This window comes from Mesitornis unicolor, unplaced genomic scaffold (genome assembly GCF_000695765.1).
Source record: "Mesitornis unicolor isolate BGI_N332 unplaced genomic scaffold, ASM69576v1 scaffold14385, whole genome shotgun sequence".
Taxonomy (NCBI): Eukaryota; Metazoa; Chordata; class Aves; order Mesitornithiformes; family Mesitornithidae; genus Mesitornis; species Mesitornis unicolor.
In genome coordinates, this window is record NW_010186253.1 from 13,796 (window position 1) to 36,215 (window position 22,420).

General features: G+C 38.9%; 1 protein-coding gene across 2 annotated transcripts in view; it reads right to left on the reverse strand.

Annotated features, from left to right (window-relative positions):
• Positions 1-5,188: 5,188 nt before the first annotated feature.
• The window catches only part of SNX9 (sorting nexin 9), a 41,357-nt gene continuing 24,125 nt past the window's right edge, over positions 5,189-22,420 (reverse strand). For both annotated transcript variants that reach the window (XM_010185097.1, XM_010185096.1), the window contains exons 10-17: positions 20,984-21,087; positions 18,306-18,409; positions 15,667-15,744; positions 10,830-10,906; positions 9,794-9,883; positions 8,154-8,268; positions 6,694-6,785; positions 5,189-5,330 (exon numbers count right to left, since the gene is read on the reverse strand). In XM_010185097.1, coding sequence (XP_010183399.1) covers positions 5,283-5,330; positions 6,694-6,785; positions 8,154-8,268; positions 9,794-9,883; positions 10,830-10,906; positions 15,667-15,744; positions 18,306-18,409; positions 20,984-21,087 — 708 coding nt within the window. In that variant the 3' untranslated portion in view covers positions 5,189-5,282. The remainder of the gene's footprint in view (positions 5,331-6,693; positions 6,786-8,153; positions 8,269-9,793; positions 9,884-10,829; positions 10,907-15,666; positions 15,745-18,305; positions 18,410-20,983; positions 21,088-22,420) is intronic.

The window sequence follows — 22,420 nt, forward strand, 5'->3', positions numbered from 1 at the left end:
AGAGATGCCAACAAAGTGAATACAGTACAATTTACATTGGGAGTGTAATAAATTCTGATGGGTCCAGGGACGTCCAGATGAGCAGGCAATGCACAAGGATCACATGGGAGCCATGAGATGCTCTTCCCCTAAACTGTAAAGCAGGGAAGGAAGCATAATGAAGCATTTAATCTTTTCATTTAATTGGATTAAGAGATGAACTTCCATCTATCTATTTTTACAAGTATTACAAAAAGCTGGTCTTTTGTGTTTGATATGGCAATATTATTTGTTAATTATTTTAACATTATTATTGTCCTAATTCATAGTCCTAGAAGCTGCTACCACTCTTGTATACAAAGAGCTATAAAGTACAACAGCTAGTACCTTAACTAACCTAATCTAGTTATCTTGATGTAGTTACAGATCAGAAAGAAGTCTGATAAATATTTAGCTTCTGCATTAGAAGTACCATTATGTTTAGCATCCAGTTTCATCTACTGCTGTCACTTTTTAAATTTTTTTTAAACAGGCTGATTTTCTTCAGATATTCTACTGTAAACGGTCTCAATAAAAGCATTCCTTTCAATTTATTAAGGTCCTGTTTTCAATCCCTTTATCCTCTGGTACAGAAAGGATGAGAGCAAGCTCTTCACAGTCCTATTCCAGTCTACTGTCCCACTATTTTCAAGTCTCCTGTGGGTGACGAAATTCATTAGTCACTGAGGCATAATGTAACTGCAGGTGGATGTGGGTGGATGCCATGACAAGCAATTTAATAGGTACTTCTTGTACGTACCAGAAACATTACCATTGCAAACCGTCAGGAGCAATGGAGTTAGGCATCAGCAGAAGAGGCTGAGGAGAGACCCTAGATAGGAAAACGGAGTTGGGTAGGGGATTGCAGTTCTGAATATAAGTGAATTTTAACATCAAATTCCTTCCTCAGAATTAGCAGTTGGGTTCCATTTTCAGCCCTCCTTCCTTCTAGGCATGCGACAAACTACTTGTCCCTCAGTTTCCCTATTATAGAGAGAATACTCAGACATCCTGGTACAAGTCTTTCACAGCAAAAGGTAAAAATACTTGTTTGTCTGTCCATCCCCACACAAACATTTCCTTTAAGGAAGCCTATAGGAAAAACCATGTATGTTCAGAGCAGGTTAATTTACTGAAACCCCACATGTAGAATTTCTATTTCTGGAGAGCTCACCTGGTGCTTGCTTTCATATTGCTTCAGTCTTTCCTAGTTCAGGGCAGACATTGTTCGCGGACAGGAAGAAGTCTGAAGAAATGCAGTAAGACACCGAAACCCCAGCACGCTCCCTTGGTCAGACACCCCCAGGCAGCTGTGTGTCAGTCCCAGGGCACTTGACCTGCTTTGGTTTAGATGATGTACAGTGCTCTACCTCCCCTAAGCTCAGTGCCACATTTACAGACAGCCTTTTTTAATACACTCCTTCCATTTCTCATTATTCTGCTGGGATTATCCCTAACAAACCTCTTGGAGCAGCAGAAGCAAGAGAACAGGTAAGTTTTATGCATCCAGAGAAGAAAGGTGATACACTTCAAGGAAAGAATTATTAATCCAGCATGGTTTATGTTAAAAAGTGGCTGAAGGTATGTGGTAAGAGTTCTAATACGTAGAAATTATTAGATATGTTGGTTAACTGTTCTAGCTATGAAAACTCAAGCTTAGAGTAGCACTTTATATCCACACACCTTACAGAAGCGATTATGTGTGCAAGGGAAGTTTCTTTTAAGCAATAACATGCTGACTTACTGGGAAGGGCTATGCTGGCATGTTGTGAAATCTCCAAAATTCCAAGAAAATGTGTATTTATGACTCAGATGTCCTTTAAAGCTGATACTGCCATTCTACAGGGTGGGTGGATTGGTCTCCAGCCTGCCTGTATGTTTCCAATTCTATGAGGTTTTTTTTTTTTGTTAGGGATTCTTTAGACAGAAAAAAAGGTTTGGTTTTTTTCTGCCAAAGTGGTTACCTCTCCCATTCCATACTTGTTTGCTATTATATCAGTGATTAGTGCTGAAGAGTGAAGAGTTATAGAAAAATACGGAAAGTACATAGAGTGGAAAAAAAACCTGACTGAGGACCCATACAGCTCACCTTGCCCTGGTGCATGCTCACACATCTCAGTGTGAAGCAGTAGGAAAGGCAACAGCAGCAGCAGGACGCACAGTGTCAGAAGTGTCTGGTGTACATCAAACTCACCCACCCCACAACAGATGCATCTCTTTCTTTACAAGGACATTATTCTGCTGCACTAAACAAGACTAATTTTGGTAGCAGTAAAATTAACATATTTCATCAGAATTTACAGAATAAAGTGTATGTTATGGTAATACTTTCTCAAATACTTTGTCATAGAAAATAGAAATTGCTCAGCAGTGTAAAAATTTCAGTATGCATGCAAAGTTAGGCCTCATTATAGCATTAAGGAATACTGTTTCTAACTGCAGGTGACAGTACTCTTCCAAAATACACCATACACTGCAACAATAACAAAGTCTGCTGCTGCAGTCTAGTAACTGCAGACAAGAAAAACAGGTAGCATTCCCCTTTGTATAGCTACATTCTTATTGTTAAGGAGTGAATTTAGTATTTCAGCAGTAATGGAATAAGCAATTAAAATATAAACTTACATCCAACAGCTAGGGCATTTGACATCTTTTACAAAGTCACTGGGATAATGTTAGTGTTTGGCTAGATCTCACCCTCAAAGAAAAGCATGAGGCAGGAAACAGTATTAAGGCTTATTCAGCTACGACAAACAGAATTCAGGAGGTCACTGCTCAAGTTTTACTCTAACTTGTTTTATTACGGCTGTGTCTTCAGTGTGAAGATTTTATGTTGCTCCCAACTCACTCAACCTAACTATGTCACTATTCATGTCTAATTTAAAACACAAACACCAAAGACAACCTGATTTCTATTCTGGGTCAACGCCATGCCGACACAAAGCCAGAAATACACAGTCGCACTGTGCTCTACTACTTATTTGCAGTCAGGAAGGTTCCATCAGCCAGGAGCTGGACTGACCTGAATAATGAAAGCTCACAACGTATGCGTAGCCTTTGCTGGTTTGCAGTCACTGGCACTATTATACCCTTCAGTTGCGATGCCCGCTCTATGGAAGACGCATGGATGCCTCCTCATTCCTCAGCTGTTTAAGCTCAGTGTGTTTAAGCTGCTGAAAAGCTATAAGGATTTTGCCTCATAATGCATCACCCTGTTAAAAAGCAAAGTGATGATTTCAAAGAAAAAAAAATAAAATAGTCTGGTGGATATGCATAAATATTTATTATCAGTTTAACTTCATTTTACTAGAAGTCTTTAAACAGTTTCCTTTTTGCCAAAATTTTGCATCTCTGACATAGCTTCCCTGCACTGGGAATGCACGGCTTACACTTAGATTCCAAAACAATCTATGCAAGATAAAGAACCTTCAACTTCAGTGCATACGGAGCTATTTAAAGACTGGTAAAAAGACCCCCTTCCCCCTCCCAAATTAAGTCTGTTACAAAGATATTTCATTACCAAAAAGTGAATATACAAATGCTAAAAAAATGCTGGCTTGAAAAAGTGATTTCAGAATTTACTGTACACATTGTAACAATTTATTATATAAGCTGCTTCTACATGCAAGCAGATCTTACTTTTGGTGTAAAACATTTATACACATTCTTTACAATTTGTACATATTTAAATGGCTGTATCAAACAACACTGCATTATGGAATTTTGGAAGCGAACAACTAAAATTGGGAGGAGAAAAAGACAAGGTTTACAAAACGTGAACGAAACCCGTGACACTGAAAAGCATCTAGACTTAGGCTTAGTCTTGTTTGGTTTGGTTTCAGGTTATTCAGGCAGACCCAGATTTTCCTTCTAGCACACAAAAGTTAACACCAACGCAAAACAGAATAAGGCAACTATTCAACCAGCAGACTGTACCCGTCACTCAGAATGGCTTATTGGTAAAATGTCTTTTAAAAAAGTTTTATTTTTCGCTGAAGTGTTTATTTTCTAGGCACATTTTAGCAAAAATTGCATTTTGGCTTTCCTGCTTGCTATACGGCATGATATGAATGACTGTTTGGTGCCCATTGTGAACAGGGTTGGTGGTGGCTTTTTTGTTCTGAAAAGCCAAGGGCTCAAATGATATTTCAGCAGTTTGAAAGAAGACACTGCGCCACTTGATAAGAGATGACGATCAAAGCACGGTTTGTGTGATAACTACTGATTTTATTCAGTACTTCTGTCACCTTTTAATTTGCATTAGAAGGCAACAAAAAGTAAACCCAAGCTAATGGGATATACCATACTACTACATGAAGACCTGAGCTTAGTTGGAATTTGGGGACTTCTACTAGTTTGGGTTAGATGTGGCAGTGACCCCTCTGCTGAAACACTCAAACTCCGAGGGGTAAAAGGGAAGCTGGCCCTGTGCAGCACTGAGGAACACCAGTGCCTTATGGCATAACATTGGGGGCTGTCAAAGTGCTGCTATGGAAAAAACCTTTTCACACCTTCCTAAATGGCTCTTTCCTTGTTTGTACTTTGTCTTCTTACACAGTGCATAGCGAGAAAGAGCGAGCCTGACATAAGCTCTGAGGTGTTGTGCCACAAGTACAAGATTTAGTTAGAAAGGAGAAAAAAAAAAAGAGAGAGGAAAGAATGAATCATATTGACCAGAAGTCATAATGGGAACAGCATGCCATGGCTGCTTATGGGAAGCAAAACTTTAAAGTGTTCATTCAGGAGATTATCATGAACATGTACCAGAAACATACACCGATAGAATTCCTCCTGGCTACTGAATCGCTAGAGAGCTGAACTGAATATAATGAGAATTAAGGTCATTTTCTTAAGCTTGTCTGCTTTCCCATTTGAAAAAAACAAACCAAAACAAAACAGGATACAAATTTGTAACTCTGATGTTGATTAAGAGTTTTTGAAAGAACATCTGATAGACAAAAGTCTGCATTAAGTCCATGGCAACATATCAGTTTGATAATTTAGATCCCCATAACAGACAGCATTATCTAGCTGTTTTTATTTAAATAATGATACAAATGGGAGACCATTCAAGATAAGAGAACCTTATCTTCTGATAAAGTAAAATTTTAAATACTTTTTTTTTTTCTACAACTGATTCTTGTTGTTGGGGTTTTTTTTGGTGTTTCTATTTGGCTGACAAAGGCTAAAGTTTTTATTAGCATCACCCCCAAATCAGAAAAGCACTTCGGAGTTGTTCTTTATTGTTGACTACTCCTTATTCTCTACATCACAGGAAAGCGGCTGAGTGCCTGCCTCAGCTTCTGTGCAATCTGAAACAAAGAAAGAGAACATATTTAATATGCAGCTACTTTACATATTTAATATACAGAAATTATTATGGGCTAAGAAATTAAATTAATTGTTCTCTCTGAAAAACTGCAGTTGTTACTGCAGATTCTGTGTATGTAGGACTCTCAAAGCATTCAATCATAAAGACTTTTCTGCCTTGTTTGTGTTGCACTTTCACCATGCTTGTTGGTTTGGAGAAAGAACCTGTTAGGCAAGATGACAACCCTGCCTACAGTTATCTAGCACTGCACTGTACAGGAGGGCTACAGGAACAAAGCCAGATTTTTCATTAAATTCATTTCCCTGCTGAAACAAGGCGACACATCAGAACAGAGCTCCTGTTCTTTCCCCACAGCTCTCATGGTAGCCAGCACCCCACATGTGAACATGGATCTGGTCCCTGTACTGAGGAAGAGAGGCTTGGTACAAGGAGACTGGTGAACCAGAAGAATTGGGATAGACTGGACAAGAAACTGAAAGAAAGTGAGGAGAAACCTATGCCTATCCCCATCAGGTGTGTTAGAGAAACTGAACAAGTGACCTGATGGGGACCTGAAGTTCTCATCTACTGAAGATACTTCTGAAGCCCCACTGGCACCTTTTACTGCTGTGAAGGGCAACCAGTTGCTTATAGTGCTCCTTTGAGTGACAGAAGTCAGGTTCCAGCTGACTCAGACTCATGTTTTACCAGCATATCACATTAGAAAGTTTGTTCTCAGGTTTCATTTTAAAAAAACTACAAGGAATACAAGCATAAGAACAACATTAAATAAGAACGAAGGTTGTAGGTCAAGTGCTCAGAGTTAACATACTTAGTAAGTCACTTAAACCACTCCAGTCTCCCCTGATCCACACTTGTGTACATCAGGCTTTAAATCACAGAAGCTTCCCTTCATCCTCCCATCCTACGGGAAGGAAGTTTTGTTCAAATGGTTTATTGTTGTATTCAGTGCAGCAGGTCTTTCTTACTGCATATCACAGCAACTAAAATTCTTTGTAACCTTAGTACTGGCATTATAGAAAAAGAATAAAGCTGTCAACAATAAAGTTTATCAACACTGCAACACTGGTTTTGAGGTCTAATATGATGTAGTTGTGTACATGGGAAACAGTGTCTATAGGAAAATATTATTTTAGCTCATTCTTGTTGTGTTTTTTGTTTGTTTGTTGCTGGTGGGTTTTTGGTGGTTTTGTTTGTTTGTTTTAAACACACGTCCAGTTCTTCAAATATCTGCTCTCTGGGAGAGGTTCATACAAAAAGATGATTAAATACTGCAAGTATTTCTTACAAAAGTAGCAGCACAGTACGTGCCAAGAAAATGGCACTGAAATACTACACCTTACCGTTTCATAAAACTGTGCCTGCTGCTCCAGATACAGACGAATGACACTGTTGTAGTCATAAATCCGGTTACTGTGGAAGTGATTCATCTCAGCTGCAATTAGACCCAGGAGGCAAATTATTCAAGAGACGTATTTGTAATTAGGAAGTTTCACTCAGTTCAGGTGAGTTACTGCACAACAAGCTCAGTGTTCACCCTTTCCAGTAGAGTTATTGTTCCTGTGCTTCTACAACCTGTTTTGCCTGCAGCACTCAACTTATAATGGAACTGTTTGTAAAACTGGTAGGGCATCAATTACTCGCTGCTAAAATGCAGACACTTCCTGGATAAAGCCAGGTGCTTGTTACAATACTCACGTGTACAAAGATTTGATAAAAAATACAAGCAGGATTTTCTACTGAGGTAACTGCTCCTTCCTGAAGTGTTTCCAACAGAATCTGACTAAGACATTTGCATTTCCAACGGTATAGCTATCAAGTTGTAAGTCACAGCCAGTAGTGTTTGAGCCACTCTTGACTGGGGCTGTTTCAGTAGGAACCTGAGAAACAGCATTACTGAATCTGTAACACCTTTCACTACTTTCTGCATCTCTTGTCAGATCACAGCTTATGGCTGAAATAAAAAGTTAAATATATTTGAGATACCAGTAAAGAGAAAAGAAATATTCTCAATTGGAAGCGTCACCCAGAGGTCTTTTCCAAGGTTACCACCTATACAGCACAGTCCTCCCAAACTACTGTAACCAGAAGGGGGCTGTGTGTGTGTGTGTGTGTGTGTGTGTGTGTGTGTGTGTGTGTTTCCTTGTTTGTTTTTGAAATCCACTTTGTGTGACGATCTGACTTTGTCCTGTAAAATACTGAGTACTCTTGGCTTTAAGACAGCTGAAAAAGATGCAGCTCTCTCAGCAATGAGTAGTCCCAGTGAAGTCAAAAATAGGATGCACTTAAGGGCTTGGTATCCTGCAGGCCTGATCCCTGACTCGCACTTCCTTGTGTGCGCTGCATCTCATATATATCTCTAACCAAAAGAGGAAAGGTTCATTCAAAGAACATCCAGGAAATAAAATCCCATCCTCAAGAACATTAATCTCAACTGGATTATGTCTGACTGAACCATGAGTCAGAGAAGCACTGCTGCATGTGCCACACTGCTTCCTGCACCAGGGCCCATCCTTTTTCTTTGAAATACAGTAATTTCAAAATGAAAAAAAATCAGTCTGAGGTGGTTGTTGTTGTTTTGTTGTAGTTTTGGTTGCTTTCTAGTGTTGTTTCTTTTTAAATTGCATTTTCAAAATATGTATCTTTTGCAGTAGAAGTATGATATTTGAAAGAAAACATTGGCCAAAACCATAGCTCTGCTCATAATTCCTGGTAGAACAAAGATTCTCTTTCAAAGTTTGTTACTTAAGAGATGTCCTTCAGAGGTCTACAACATTGCCATTTAGCCCAGAACTTGGTTTACCTTGTAGTGCATAAGCCATGGTGCTCACGCGTTTCACCATGTTCTGTTTGTCTTGCGGCGTTATTTTACTGGTTGCAACTAATTTATCACTTTCCTTCACTCTTTCTATTGCTCCCTGTAGAAACCAAATACAGAAAAGCATTGATTAAAACAGTAGTCAATTTAAAAGTCTTTATAGCCAACTAAAATGCCATTGGCCACATTTTGAGCTTGCACACTATACACATATACATAGGTGCTCAATGACTCATTCTGCCTCCCTACATTTTCACCCAAAGTTTGTTATTTCACTCTATTGCTTTCAGGAGTCCCGACAGCTTGCAAAACATGAGTTAAAACCCAGGTATGAACACAGTCACGAGGAAACGGAGTTTGGTAAAGGCAGTAATACACAAGGATTATTGGACAGGCATACTCTTTGCTGGGTAAAAAAAAACTGTCTGGATAGCTGGGCCCAAAGAGTTGTGGTGAATGGAGTTAAATCCAGTTGAAGGCCAGTCACAAGTGGTGTTCCTAGGCTCAGCGTTAGGGCCAACTCTGTTTAACATCTTTATCAACGACCTGGATGAGGGGATTGATTAAGTTTGCAGAGGACACTAAGCTGGGTGGAAGTGCTGATCTGCCTGAGGCCAGGAAGGCTCTATGGAGGGACCTGCAGAAGTAGGGAAGTAATCTTGGCCCTGTACTCAGCACTGGTGAGGCCACACCTCAAATACTGTGTTCAGTTTTGTCCCCCTCACTACAAGAAGGGCATTTAAGCACTGGAGTGTGTCCAAAGAAGGACAACTAAGCTAGTGAGAGGTCTGGAGCACAAGCCATACAAGGAGCAGCTAAGGGAACTGGCGTTGTTTACCCTGGAGAAAAGGAAGCTGAGGGGAGACCTTACCACCCTCTACAACTACCTGAAAGGAGGTTGCAGCGAGGTGGGCGTTGGTCTCTTCTCCCTGGTAGCTAGTGATAGGACAAGGGAAAATGGCCTCAAGTTGTGTCAGGGGGAGTTTAGGTTGGATATTAGGAGCAATATCTTCACTGAAAGGGTTATCAGACATTGGAACAGGCTGCTCAGGGAAGTGGTGGAGTCATCATCGCTGGAGGTATTTAAAAGACAAGTAGATGAGGTGCTTAGAGACAAGGTTTAGTAGTGGACAGGTTATGGTTGGACTCAGTCTTAAAGGTCTTTTCCAACCAAATGATTCTGTGATTCTATTCTATGATAGACACAGAAAGGACAAAAGGATCAAGTTTCAAAAAATAGCTGAGTGACACAACAGACATCCAAAAGCCTCAAACTATCAAATGCCTGTAGAGCCTTATCTGCACATTATACAAGATGAGACAACATCTCATTGCAGTGTATAACTTTCAATCCAGGAAAGTCCTTGTGTCACATAAACAACAAACATAAGAAGAAATGCTCTCTTCACAATGTATTTGTGCCATCCCATGGAATCTTTGGGAAAAATACCATAAAAGGAGAATAAATGTTTTAAAAAAGAATAAATGTTTTTAAAATTCTAAACCAGCCTATTGCCAAGAGACATGTAAATGGATTCTCTTGAACGTTGTTTGGCAAAAATATATTGTGAAGAGAGCATTTCTTCCTACTGCCCAACCCTTAGAAGGAAAGGCCCTTTGCATACCTTATGAGCTCCTATGATGTCAGGGAAGCAACCGAGAAATCCCTTATATTCATGATTTGTTTCCATCAAAAAGTGAAGATCCTTCTTCGGCTAATAAATGAAGTGTAAGCATTAGTAAAAAAGTGTCTGTGGCATATTAACATCACAAAAGAGAAACTATAATGCCAAAAACAGGATGAGAGAAAAAAGGGAAAGAAAGAATAGGAAAAAACAAACCAAATCTTAATTGTTTGTTACAAGTTTTTTATATTTAAAAGATCCTTATTAAAATTTAAGCTCCTTTGAGCAAGACTCTGAGCACCAGTGAGCAGATGCCTCTATTCTTTGTTTTACTCAACATTAGTTTATGAAGGGAGGGGGTTTACCTCAAAGTTTCACTCAAGAGGAGTAAACAGTCCTAGCAATAGCACTATTAAGCAACAAATATCATTAAATATACATAAGTACACAACAGGTGCACCTCCTCAGTTGCTGACTTGGAAGGCTGTTTTAAGAACTTCCAGACTCAACCTTGAGATCAAGAAGATCTGCATTTTGGAGACTTTAAGCTTAATACAGTAAACATCAATTTGTGACTGTAATACACCAATAAAGATTTATTTAAGCTAGCTTGTTACTGAAGCAGACAACTGCATATCAAGACAATGAAATGCAGCAAGATCTAGATCCTGTAGACATTTAAGGAATGGAGGGGGAATGTGCGAACCCTGTCCTTGATTAAATATCATTCTGTTGTATCCGTAATGAAGACAGCTCGCTGACATCAGAAAACAAACAAGTTCAAAAGTATTTTAGAAACCAGAATGGGAGCTTTCTGATCCAAGAGAAATACCCTCCCATCACAACCCCCTAAGTTGACACGTAGTAGAAAAGAAGACAAAATTGCATTTAAGAGTATTAACAGTAACTTCATGTAACTGGTCTGCAGCACTAGCAGTTATGTTTTTAACAGAAAAGAAAGAAAGAAGAGTCAGAAGTGACCCAAATAGGCAATGTGTTTGTACACACTACACCAATGCATTCATAATACTCCTACCTGATCTGCTACAAGGCTGGCGATTTCTTCATAGGTTTTTCCTGCCTCTGTTATTGCTCCATTGAGATCAGATTCTCCTAAAAGTAAACATCAGTGTTCAAATTACTGTAAGAAATTTGCCTTGATTCAAGGCAAGTTTCTAAAATACCTTATTTTACAATAATAAATGCCTAGCCATCATTTTATAACCAGCAGCAATAAAGAAGTTAGAAAAATATTAGTTGTTTTTATACCATTGAAGAAGAAAAACTCTGAAAATCTTGTAGAAATGCTAAAGGGACCAAGTAAACACTGCTCTACCACAGTACTAGCACTATTCACTTCCACATTTCATGATTGTATGTAGTTTAAAAACACAGGCATTCCCCCACATGGGGTAACCAGAAGCCTAACAGAAAGGGAGGCAAAGGAGAACGAGGAGGGCAACACCAGAAGATAGACTAACAAAGCTGAAGAGACACCCGGTGTTCTGATATTTTAATAAACTATTTTCATACCTGATAAGCAGCAAATTCTCCATGATGCCCTATGGAGCAGTGATGTAAGCTCTCCAACAGTCTTGGACTGTAATTATTAGATGATCAGCAAAGCAGAAGGAGGCCCAACTAAATCTTTTTCTTGCCAACAAGATTTGTGACCCTTTAGGAAACTTTTGCACCATATTTTCAAGCTCTGTAAGAATCACTGCTTTTGAGAGCAAGTTTCTAACTTTCATCATCATATGAAATAGATCAAAGGGTGCCACAAAGTACACTTAAAAATACAGACATCACAACAAATCCTAAGCTAGAGAACACCACAAGCACTCATTACACTGTATTACTGGCAGGACATAGCTACATGGGACAAAGATGGATACAAGCCTTACATTCTTCATTTTTTCATGCCACTTCACCTTCCCAAAACACCACAGGTTTTTTTTCCATCCTTGTTAGCTTGTCCAAAGCATGTAGACAACAATACGGAAAGCAGATTGAGGTAGAGAAAGGGGAAGGTATAATTTGCAGATATCGAATATTAGTTTAAGAAAATTATTTTTCTCATCCTTTCAGACAAGTCTTGACTTTAGGCAGCAGTCTTTTAAGAACATTTTGGTTTTACTCTATAGACATTAATTGGTGACTTAACTGAAAATTACCAAACATTGATTTTATTAATGATTAATTTGAACATTAAAGTATTTTCTTTTACTACAACATATGGACTATCTATATTAGGAAGTTATTAAATAGAATTCCTTCATTTTAGCATGTCCTAAAGGAAACAAGGTAATGACTGAATGTTGCTTCAGTTCCATCAATTGATTACTTTCCATTAGACTGGTTTCATAAAGCCAAAAGCTTTGAGGGAAAGCTACTGATCCCAAGAACTAATAAATCCAGCAACACAAACAGTGCTAGAGAAATAGTTATTTTTCCGCTATTTGAGCCTGCCTGGATAAAACAGAAATAAACCCAACCTGAAATATCACTGCAAGATCTAAGAGGTACATAATTCAGAAGATAGCTTCACATCACTGTAAAACAATACAAAAATTTCAGGGAAATAAATTTCATTAGTTTCATGTAGACTTAAAGAAGTAGAAAGAGAAAATCCTCCCCTTTGGTGCAGAACTTGAAAGACCTTTATAGACTGGAGCTTCAAAGACAAACCCTCCCAACACCAATCCTCTTTCATTTGGGGTGGCAGGGCACAACGTCAGTTTGTAGAAGGCACAGGATACATTAAGATTTTCTACTACTACCAGAGGCATTCACACTCCTCCAAAAGCTGGGCTAAGGGACAGTATATTTAAAAGTTATTCCAGCCAGTGGATCCTGACAATAGACAGGCACACAAGTAGTAGAAGAGTATCTGTAGCTCCTCATACTGTACCCTTTTCTTCTACAAACTCCTTTACAGGTAGTGCCAGGGAATCCCTAAAGATTGAGACTTCACCTCTCACCTGCCGCACCCTCCAAGTCCTAACACACATTCTCAGCAGTGTCATGCCATGCCCGGTTGGTCACTCCCTACACCAGGCCACCTCACCAGAGATACCACACGCAACCCACATGCTCACCCATCAGAGTAACTTGAATTCCAGCAGCACATTGCTCCCAGTCACTGTTGTCAGCACAGGTTTTAGTCAGAGTTTTGTCAGTCAGACAGGGCCAAGTTTACAGCATCCTCAGCTTCTGAACTGATGTGAAGCTGGTACTGGGCTTTTTAACTCAAGCTGTGAAAGCTGAGCCGAGTCCCAGTGCAAGGACATACCAGGACATCAAGGGATTCTTTAATCAATGGGAGAGCAAAAAGCCTCACACACTGATGACATTTACAACAAAATGAGGGCAGTGTGCATTACATGTATCTCCATGAAAAACAGAAAGAGCCTAACAGCATTGACTAAAGGTAGTTGTAAAAAGACCAGTTAAAATTGCCAGTACAGATATTTTAACCCAATCACAAGGAGAAATGGGTATTTTCATTGATTTACAGGCCTGCATGCTGTCACAGGGAGATGAAGGAAGATGTAAAACTATGAGGAGTCTTTTGGAGACGTTTAGCAGAGCATCTCTTCACAGTTCAACTGCTTGGTAAATGCCAGTGATTATCAGCTCTGAGGGAACACACCTTACATATTGAGGAAACTAATGTTCTGCAAGGCTTGATTAGGGAAGCAGAGCTGTTTTCATCAAGAAATGTTTTTGGTTTGTTTTCTTTTCTTTCAGTGAGTGTTTTAACACAGTACAGGAGTACGAAAAATATCGAGTTTGATGTACCAAGGAACTACTTGTAGCAAGATTTTACTGACAAGCCCACCTCAGATTGATAACATTCAGCACACAAGCAGCTTGGAAGGCAAGATGTGCCTGCTACTAGCTGGCAGGACAGTGAGGCATGCATGTAACTGCATAACGAAATTATTGAGGGGTGATGTAGGATTAGGAGATTTTGCTATGGCTGAATGGCATACCACAGCCATTCACATTTTCTTAATATAGGAGAAAGACTCATCCAGATTTGGTGCCGTCAAAGAGGAGCCATGCTATTTAAGGCTGCGTTAACTTATGAGCACTGTATGATGCAATAAGATGGGCAATGTAGTGCCAGGCTGCAAGACACTTCCAAGCATATTCTCAAACTGTCCAATATGCATTTTTGGACCAGAAACATACTTTCAAAGCATGTGTTCTTAAAATGGATCTGACAGTACACAAGCTCATGGCCAAGTTAAATGAGAACATCTCAATGTGTCCTTAATAGTTTTAGAGGTATCCCTGCTTCTGCACATACTGGGTACAGATTCCTAATATGCACTGTGGCTGGCAACTAATTGATAAGGCTCGTTTTGCAGCAAAAGTAAAGGAGCTTGAATGAGTCAGATTAACATATGCATCTTGCCTGGTGCAATCTTAAACATTTTAGGCTGAAAATCAGAAGAGAAGGCAGTAAATATTCACCATGCATAATAAGGCTTTGCAGAGCAAGCAGGCAGCACTGATGAAAGAGGTAAGGACAGTAGATACATCCCATCTTAATTGTGCAAATGAACAAATTAACAGTGTATTCGGTATAAGTCAGCTACCAGTAGCTAGAAATGCTCATGTCATCAAATCAGTTGTTGCAGTCTTCAGTGGCCTATATGCTTAAACTTTCAGAACTCAAGTATTTTATTAACCTTCCCCCCCCAAAAAACCCAACCCAAACCAAACAAGCCAAAAATAATTTAAAAAGTATGCAGATATTCAGCTCCCAGCAGAAACCGAACTGAGAGCCATTGAGTATGGCCGAAGAAACCATCCCTCTTTACTGATAGCCCAGAAAAATCATACCCCATACTCAGTGTAGTTAGTACTTAATTTGAAGGGATAGGTCCAGTGCTGCCTTTTAATTACTGAGATCAGGAAAGCACATCCTATCAGTTTAGATTCAGGTGCTTACGTCTCTTGCATAGAGTCTGTTAATCCACAAACCTGTACCTGAAGCAGCCATCAAATGAAATTGCACATGAACAGCATATGGACAGAGTGATGGCAGCAGTGATGAAGACATTTAAAACAACATGAGCACTGCACTTATCCTCTCTGCCTGGGAACTCAAATGAAAAAGCAAAGAATCCCATATATTATTAATTCTGAAACAATACACTTGTGTACTAGTTATTAAGAAGAGCAAAATATATGTAATCAGGACAGTGTTAAGGGCATTTTCCTCAGCAAGATACTAAGGTGCCACCAGGTACAACTAGGCAAACAGCAAAGAAAACCATCCTTGCCTTGTTCCCAAGCATCATAGGATCTATTTTTTCATATCATTCAAATATGATGGAAATTAAATTGAAGCTTTCTTTTATAAGGTTGATCTGCAATTTTGCATCCTAGCTTTAAGCCATACTGCTTTCCCTTTACCCTGGCAAAAGAATGCATGTTATAGTTCAAGCAAACTGGAGTTGTTTCACAAAGTATGTCACACAACAGTTCTGTGACAGGTATTTTCAAGGCCGCGTTTTCTCCCCTTTCTTTTGATTATATATTCTTTTGATATATAAAAAAAATGTACAGCATGTTTTGTCAGTCAGGTCACTGACCAGATTATATATTAATAAGATCAAGCTAAACTCCTCCACCACCACAAACATGATTATACAGTGAGAGAAAACATGACTGCAGACTACAGTATAAACCCCCATAATACACACAGGGAAACAAGTTTTTAGTATTTTTTTCCAGAATCATGTTTGACATGTAAAGTTCAAGGAGGAAAGCATTAAGATCTTTGGCAAAAAAAATGTAGCATGATGCTATTAAAATCTCTTTTTTTAGGTAATGTACAAACAAAGCTATAGAAATACCTTGGTATCCACTAGTGCTGAAGACCAGTGCCAGGCTCTGCAGTGCTTTTCCTATCTTCTGGTATTCCTTGGGTAGTGCTGAAAGGGGGAAAAGGATGGAGAAGGGAGGGAAACAGAAGCAAAAACCCACAAGGACAAGTGAGACTAAATCTGCAGCATTTCCAAAACTTGATAGAAGCAGATGTTAAAAACAGCTAGGTTTTACATTTCCTCTAGTGAAGCATTTACAGTCATATTCTTACCCCCTCCCCTGCTACAGATGTTCCAAAACTGGGTAAAGCAATTGCAATTTGGGCTCCACAAACAGGTGGGAAACTGTGACTGCAAACAGATCGCACTAAAATTTTAAGAGAAGGGATTATTATACAGACCTATAATACCTAAACTCTCCTCAAATCACAGATTTTATATTTAAAGGCACTAGAAACTGAGATTGTCTAGGGATAAAAACTGATGCAAGTATCTGAATAATAAAATTGTTTTTTATAATTATTTATTGAAAACATATGCATAAATTCTTTCCTCACAATGAGGTCAATAAGCTGTGATTTATGAGTGCATTCATTATTAACACTTTGAATACCTCCACACCAAAGGCCTAAAGAGGAATCTGAAAAGTGAAAGCTATTTTTTTATAAACTACCTATGTTAGCAGGAAGAAAAAACAAGTAGAAGTAGTTTTTGTTGTCAAATATTTGTATTCAGAGGGTACACTGTCCAGGTAAATAGCAGTTTTTATTTGCTCTAGCATCCCATGCAATCTGATTTTTACAGAAGAACCCCTTTGTGTGGTTAAAAAATAAAGCAAAAGAAAAAAATCCAAAACCCAAAAAACAAACCCCACAAACAGCATTATTTTATTGATTATCTTTGGTCAAGTTCTTGCCCAGAAGTTATATTATTAATATGTATGACAAGTGGTATTTTTTTTATAACAGGTACCATTCTGAGCATTAGAGTTCAGTTGTCAGCCATTAACTTGTTACTGAATCCCCAGTGGAAACTTCAGCAAAGAACATTTGGTTTCTTTTCACTTGCATGTAAGAACTTTCCACTGTCAGTCATTTTAAACATCATAGAATGGAATGCACATAACTATTGCCCAGGAAGTGCCAAAAATACTTCTGAATAGGAGTCGGGACTAGAGCTGACAGGGAACTGAAAACCTCAGAGACTATTGAAATTCTTCAGTTTTGCATGCCCCAATTCACCAGCCTCTTTTTTTCTATTCAGTATGAATGTCTGAAAAGTTAAAATTTTCAACACAATTATATCTGACTTTCTGTGTTTATGCTAACTAATTAATAGCTGTAAGTCTTAGAAGAGTCATTCTATACCTAAAGCACTAGTGTCAGAAGTTTGGGAAGATTTTAGCAGTGAACAAAATACTGAATTTCTGCTGGAAGTAGAAGTTACAACCAGCCTTTAACTATGGTGGTTTTGATCACTGCTTCTGTAACTGAAAAGCAATGCTATTTTTCCAGTCTTATCTGAGGGTCCTTATTCCTCTGTTTCCCCCCAGCATCATTTCCTAGTGAAGTGATATCTGTGCAAGAGCTCTGTCCTGTGTTAGACTATTTTTGACCAGCAGGAGGGTCAGGGATGTGTAGAAGGAAACACTCTCATTCAAAGTGGAGAAATCTAAGTAATTTAAAAGTTTATATCCTACAGACAATAACGCTGAATTTAATTGCTACCAGAAAAAACTGAGCTTCTATACTTCCCATTCCCTCTGGTCAGCTTCAGATATTCTGCTGAAATTTTAAACTAGAAAGCTGCAAAGAGATAGCTCAGGACATGTACTCATTCCCAAGTCTGGGGACAATGTTGGGTTTCTTTTGGGGGGGGGGGGGGGTTAAAAAAGGGAAAAAAATTAAAAAATATAGAGGAGATCTGGGGAGATTTATATGATAGGTCTTTGGTTGCCAGACACTACAGCCTGCCCTGAAGTGTTTCTTATTATGATCCTCAGCTGTAGTACCTGCTTCCTTTCAATAGCTGCCTTGTGGTGGCCACAAACACTGAACACTGCTGTGGACTAGGAAATTAGAGCCCAGGCAGAGTCATAGGGGCTTGGTGTGAAGTTCTGCAACCCTAAATATCTGTGGGAAGGAAGAGAAGATAGAAGAAAAATAATTGGGCTAAAGATTAAGTTAGAATCAAGTTGCTTTTTTTTTTTTTCCTTTTCTTTTAAAAAACTCATTTCATCTTTAAATCACTCCTCCTGGCATGCAAGAATCCTAAATAAGGGGTCAATAAATTCCAATCATTTGTGATTTCATCAGATAACAGGTCTACTTTGCCCATGTCACTAAAATGTAGATAAATGACAAATATATGAGAACAGGTCCAACAAGAGCTTTAGCTGGATTACTAGAATTATTTAACTTTTAATATTTTTAAACCTATGGGCAGGGACCAGATTTTTTTTCTCTCTCATAACAAAAATAACAAAATCAAAAACCTTGCATAATTTATACTCTCAGACACTGAAAGCAACCACAATGCCATACAATCCTCATGATAATTTAGGATTTCCTTTAGTGCGCCTTGAATTATAAACAACAAAACCAACAACAACAACAAACACAGAGAAAAGCAACACAGAAATGACTGCTGAGTTCAGAAGGGACACTTACGCCCTGTGCACCTCTTCCAGTGCTCTTGTCCCACTGTCAGCAGCTCTTTAACTCCATCATCCATCGCTTTGGTGAACCTACCCACTGCATCACATTTCTGTTCTCTGTGGCATTTGGAAAAAGGAAAACCAAAAAGCAGTTTGACAGATGCATTATGCTAACTTCAAATGCAGTACTGATATGTTTAGTAGTGTCACCTAGGTCTTTAAAAAAAAATTCAGAGAAATTAATTAATTCCTTGAAATCTCTGCCATTTCACTGGGGTCAGAACTCCCCTCTTCAGATACAGACATTTTTCACTCTATTATTCCCCCTCTGTTAAACATGTGGTACTGGACTGTCATTCTTACTGTGGTTCTGTTTTTAGGTAACTAACAAAACAAACCCCAAAAAAAACCAACCAAAAAACAGGAAAAGGCTACTAGCTAAATATCTTCTCCTGTAAAGTTAAATAATAACAGAAGAGCAAAATCTGATTTGAGGAAAATGCATCCCTAGGGCACTCAACACAAATAGAAGGACCCCACATTGACAGAAAACTAGATGTTAGAGAAGCAGCAAAATTCATACAACAATGAACAAATATAAAGGAAATACCTGTTTCAGGTATCTTAATAAAAGTCTAAAATAGGTGAATAAAAATTAATATCGCAGTTTTTCTATGGGAATATATATGCATAACTTTATATTATATTGACAATACCACTGTGTTCAGTCGTGTTAGATAGGAAAAAAAAGTAAATCAGTGATGCTCCAAAGAGAATTCTGAATTAGTATGTGCCTTTTTTACCCCTCTTTAAGGCATGTTTTCATACAGCTATCAAAGCTTTCCATTAACGTAGCACTGCATACAGAGTATTGCTTTGTGAACTCTACAAAAGAAAACTAGACATATATTTTCTAATTTTCAATGAGAATTATTCAAACTGCATCACATCTTCCAAATGCTTTCAGCCAAAGCCTGTATAAGACAGCTCTCACAGCAAGGCAACTTGAAACAACTCCCCAGAGCCAAGGCAGCAGCTCCATCTGTGGCCCAACCACCCAGAGGGTCCCACTTCCCCACCAGCACCTCCTTCCTCATCAGCTGGAAACCCTACCTGAAGAGTAACTTGCACAGAAATAGAACCTGGGCTTTCCAACAGGTCCTTGCTTTACTCCAATTTTCTCAGTAGCAAACTGTAGCAGCCTTTTTAATTTTCTGAACTTCATACTTTACAGTATCATGATCACTTAAAGAGTTCATGAACCAGCACAGGGTCCTTCAATCAAAACCAGGATGACACAAGACTGCCAGAGTACTAGCAAAATTGTTTCAGTAAGGAGCATCTTTTCATTGAAGAACTTAAGAGCTATTGAACAACCTGGTTTGTCCACTTATAGGAGTGATGTCTTTCAAGACTATGTTCATATATATTTTTTTAACAACACCCCAAGACAGGTACTGGAACATGGTGTGGATGTTGGAGATGTTACAGACACCCCTGCAATGCTTGGAGATAGGTCCCCAGCCCAGGAGCCAATACCCTCTAGGAAGCGTTCTCTGTAGGCTGCTTGCCTGCTCTCAGCCTGTTTGGGGACAAACTGTTCAGCAGACCATCTGTTGGTTGCTCCCTGCCAGGGTTCTATATATAATAGAGACTCAGCCTGTCCTGGACCCTATGTACAAAGTCATCCCTCTGGTTCACCCCTTCAGCTTTTATACCACTGGAATTTATATAAAACACATAGGAAAACTAGTCAAGTCTGAAATCCTCAAGTTCAAAGTAGAAATGACCTAAAAATGTCCATATTTTTTTACTAGTACAGAGCTGCTACCACACACCTACTATATACATCTTAATATGCACTGCATCACTTGGAAAAGATATTTCCAAGTACAGGTGCACTGCTTTGCTACTACAAACACTACTCTTTAGTTTATCCACAGGTTCAGAAACAATACGTTATTCAAGTTTCTACATTCTACAACAGCAAGCAGAGCATATAATACACGCTATGTATCTTCTAGGAAAACTGATGAAGCCTAAAGGAATGAACTAAAAGTTGCACAGTAAATTCAGTCTTTCACTCTACAAAACCCAAAGGGGACTGTACATAGAAAAGTGTATGTATATATAACATATCCATTTGCACTTCTAGAAGGATACTCCAAAAATGTAGCAATCCATTTAAAAGGAAATTTTATCATTTAAATAACTTTTCATTTTAACAGCTTTCCATGTATTCCAGATATTAGAATGACACCGTGTGTGCATTATATATAAGTATTTTACAGAAACATTCTTTTCCTTAACCTGCAGTTATCCTAAGCTGCTTGGCAAGCCTAGCACACTTTGGAGCTGTTCACAAGTGAAGATCAAAATATACTCCCATAGCAATACAAAACATAACTCCATGGGATCTGCCACTGCTCTATCTCATCAACCAGTTTTGCATAGATCCTTTTAGGACGAGTATTCAGCCACTGAAGTCAAAGAGACATCACACAGAATTCCACCAAGTTTTAGAGGTGTTGGTATGAAAATCTCATATTTAAGCAATTTTTCAGCTCTACGTTAATGAGTACCTCTTCAAATCCATTAATACATCTGCACACTTACTATTTTAGTTTTATATCAGCTCAATATCTGTTGTATACCTAGACACAATGCCCATGCAAAAAGAAACCACCTTACATTTCTACCATATCCAAGTCAGGAGCTTCTGGTTCCATTGTAGAAAAGATCATGACTCCTACAGTTTCATCTTTTTCTGCCTTCCGCTTTCCAGTTTTCCACTCCTTAGGGAAATAAAAAAAGAGACAAAATTTGACCACCACTGTTCATCCATCTTTAAGAGCACGTACTTAAGCACTGAATGAAATGCCTAGGAGAACAGTTAACCAACAGACCACCCACTCATTAAAAACTTTTAAGTTAAAGTTTCAGAGAGGCCAAGGTTTCTTAAGAGTTTCCCTCCCTTCTCCTTGTGCACTTTGTTTCCTAGATTCTGAGGTAAACCGATCCTTCCTGTATGTTACTGAAACAGTGTAAGAGCAATTATATTCAGCTGTGCCTGCACATGTAATAGTGCTGATAACTGAAGCTATTCCAGCTGATCACGAGACTATTGTGCAATTGCCACACTGAGTTCTTAGTGGGAACACAAAAAGGTTGAAAATTCCACAGGTATTGCAACATCTGTTCTGTTTCTATCTGTCCATAAGTCAGATATTAAGAACTCCTGACTAGCTAGCACAAGTATACAGCTCTCCAGTGGCCATCCAAACAGCAGTTCACGAGGACTGCTACTTACTGTGTTATTGAGCCCTTACTGCTAGGATTACAGAATAATTGGTTGGAAGTGACCTCAGGAGGTTTGTAGTCCAGCCTCCTACTCAGAAAGGGTCAGCTGTGACTTTAGTTTCTCAGGGCTTTACCCAGTCTGGTCTTAAAAACATCTAATAATCAAGTGAGTTTTGAGGAAAGTCTGCGTATTTAGAAGTATGACTATTTTGAAGAGAAAGCAGCAGAGTTTTCCTGTTTGCTTCCTCATTGGCAGATACCCGAATTAGTAATAGAGCCGGAGCTCAGTCATGAAGAAACCATTATTTACTGAAGGTAAAGATACTAAAACCTCTTAAGAAAAGCATAAGAAAATACCAGAGAAGTGGTTTGGAGAATAAAAAGGGGCTAGTTATACCCGGTAAGGCCGCAGCATAATGCTATTGCAACCCATTCCAGTGAAAACTGTTGGGAGTAGGGGTAGGGTTTTTAAATGCAATGCAGTCGCAGACACCTCCTAGATCTACAAAGCAGCTTCTGTTCGCAAAGCAGTACCAATCTGGAACTTAAACAGAAACAGGGCAGGGCAACAGCCAAAAGAGTGGTTATACAAGTTCCTACTCTGCTTGGAGGACACAAAGCATCCTTAAAACATTGGCAGCAAAGCTACTTAAAGAGCACATCCATACAACATTTCACATGAGCAACTTTATGCCTCATTTTGATTGCTCAGCTAAATTAGTAAACCCAGCAGTGTTCAGCTCCTCACTACTGCCCACAGGGGGGCAGACAAATGAGAAGGTTGCAAAGCTGCACTCCTTGTTGTAAGTGGTGGGGGTGGGAAGGGGG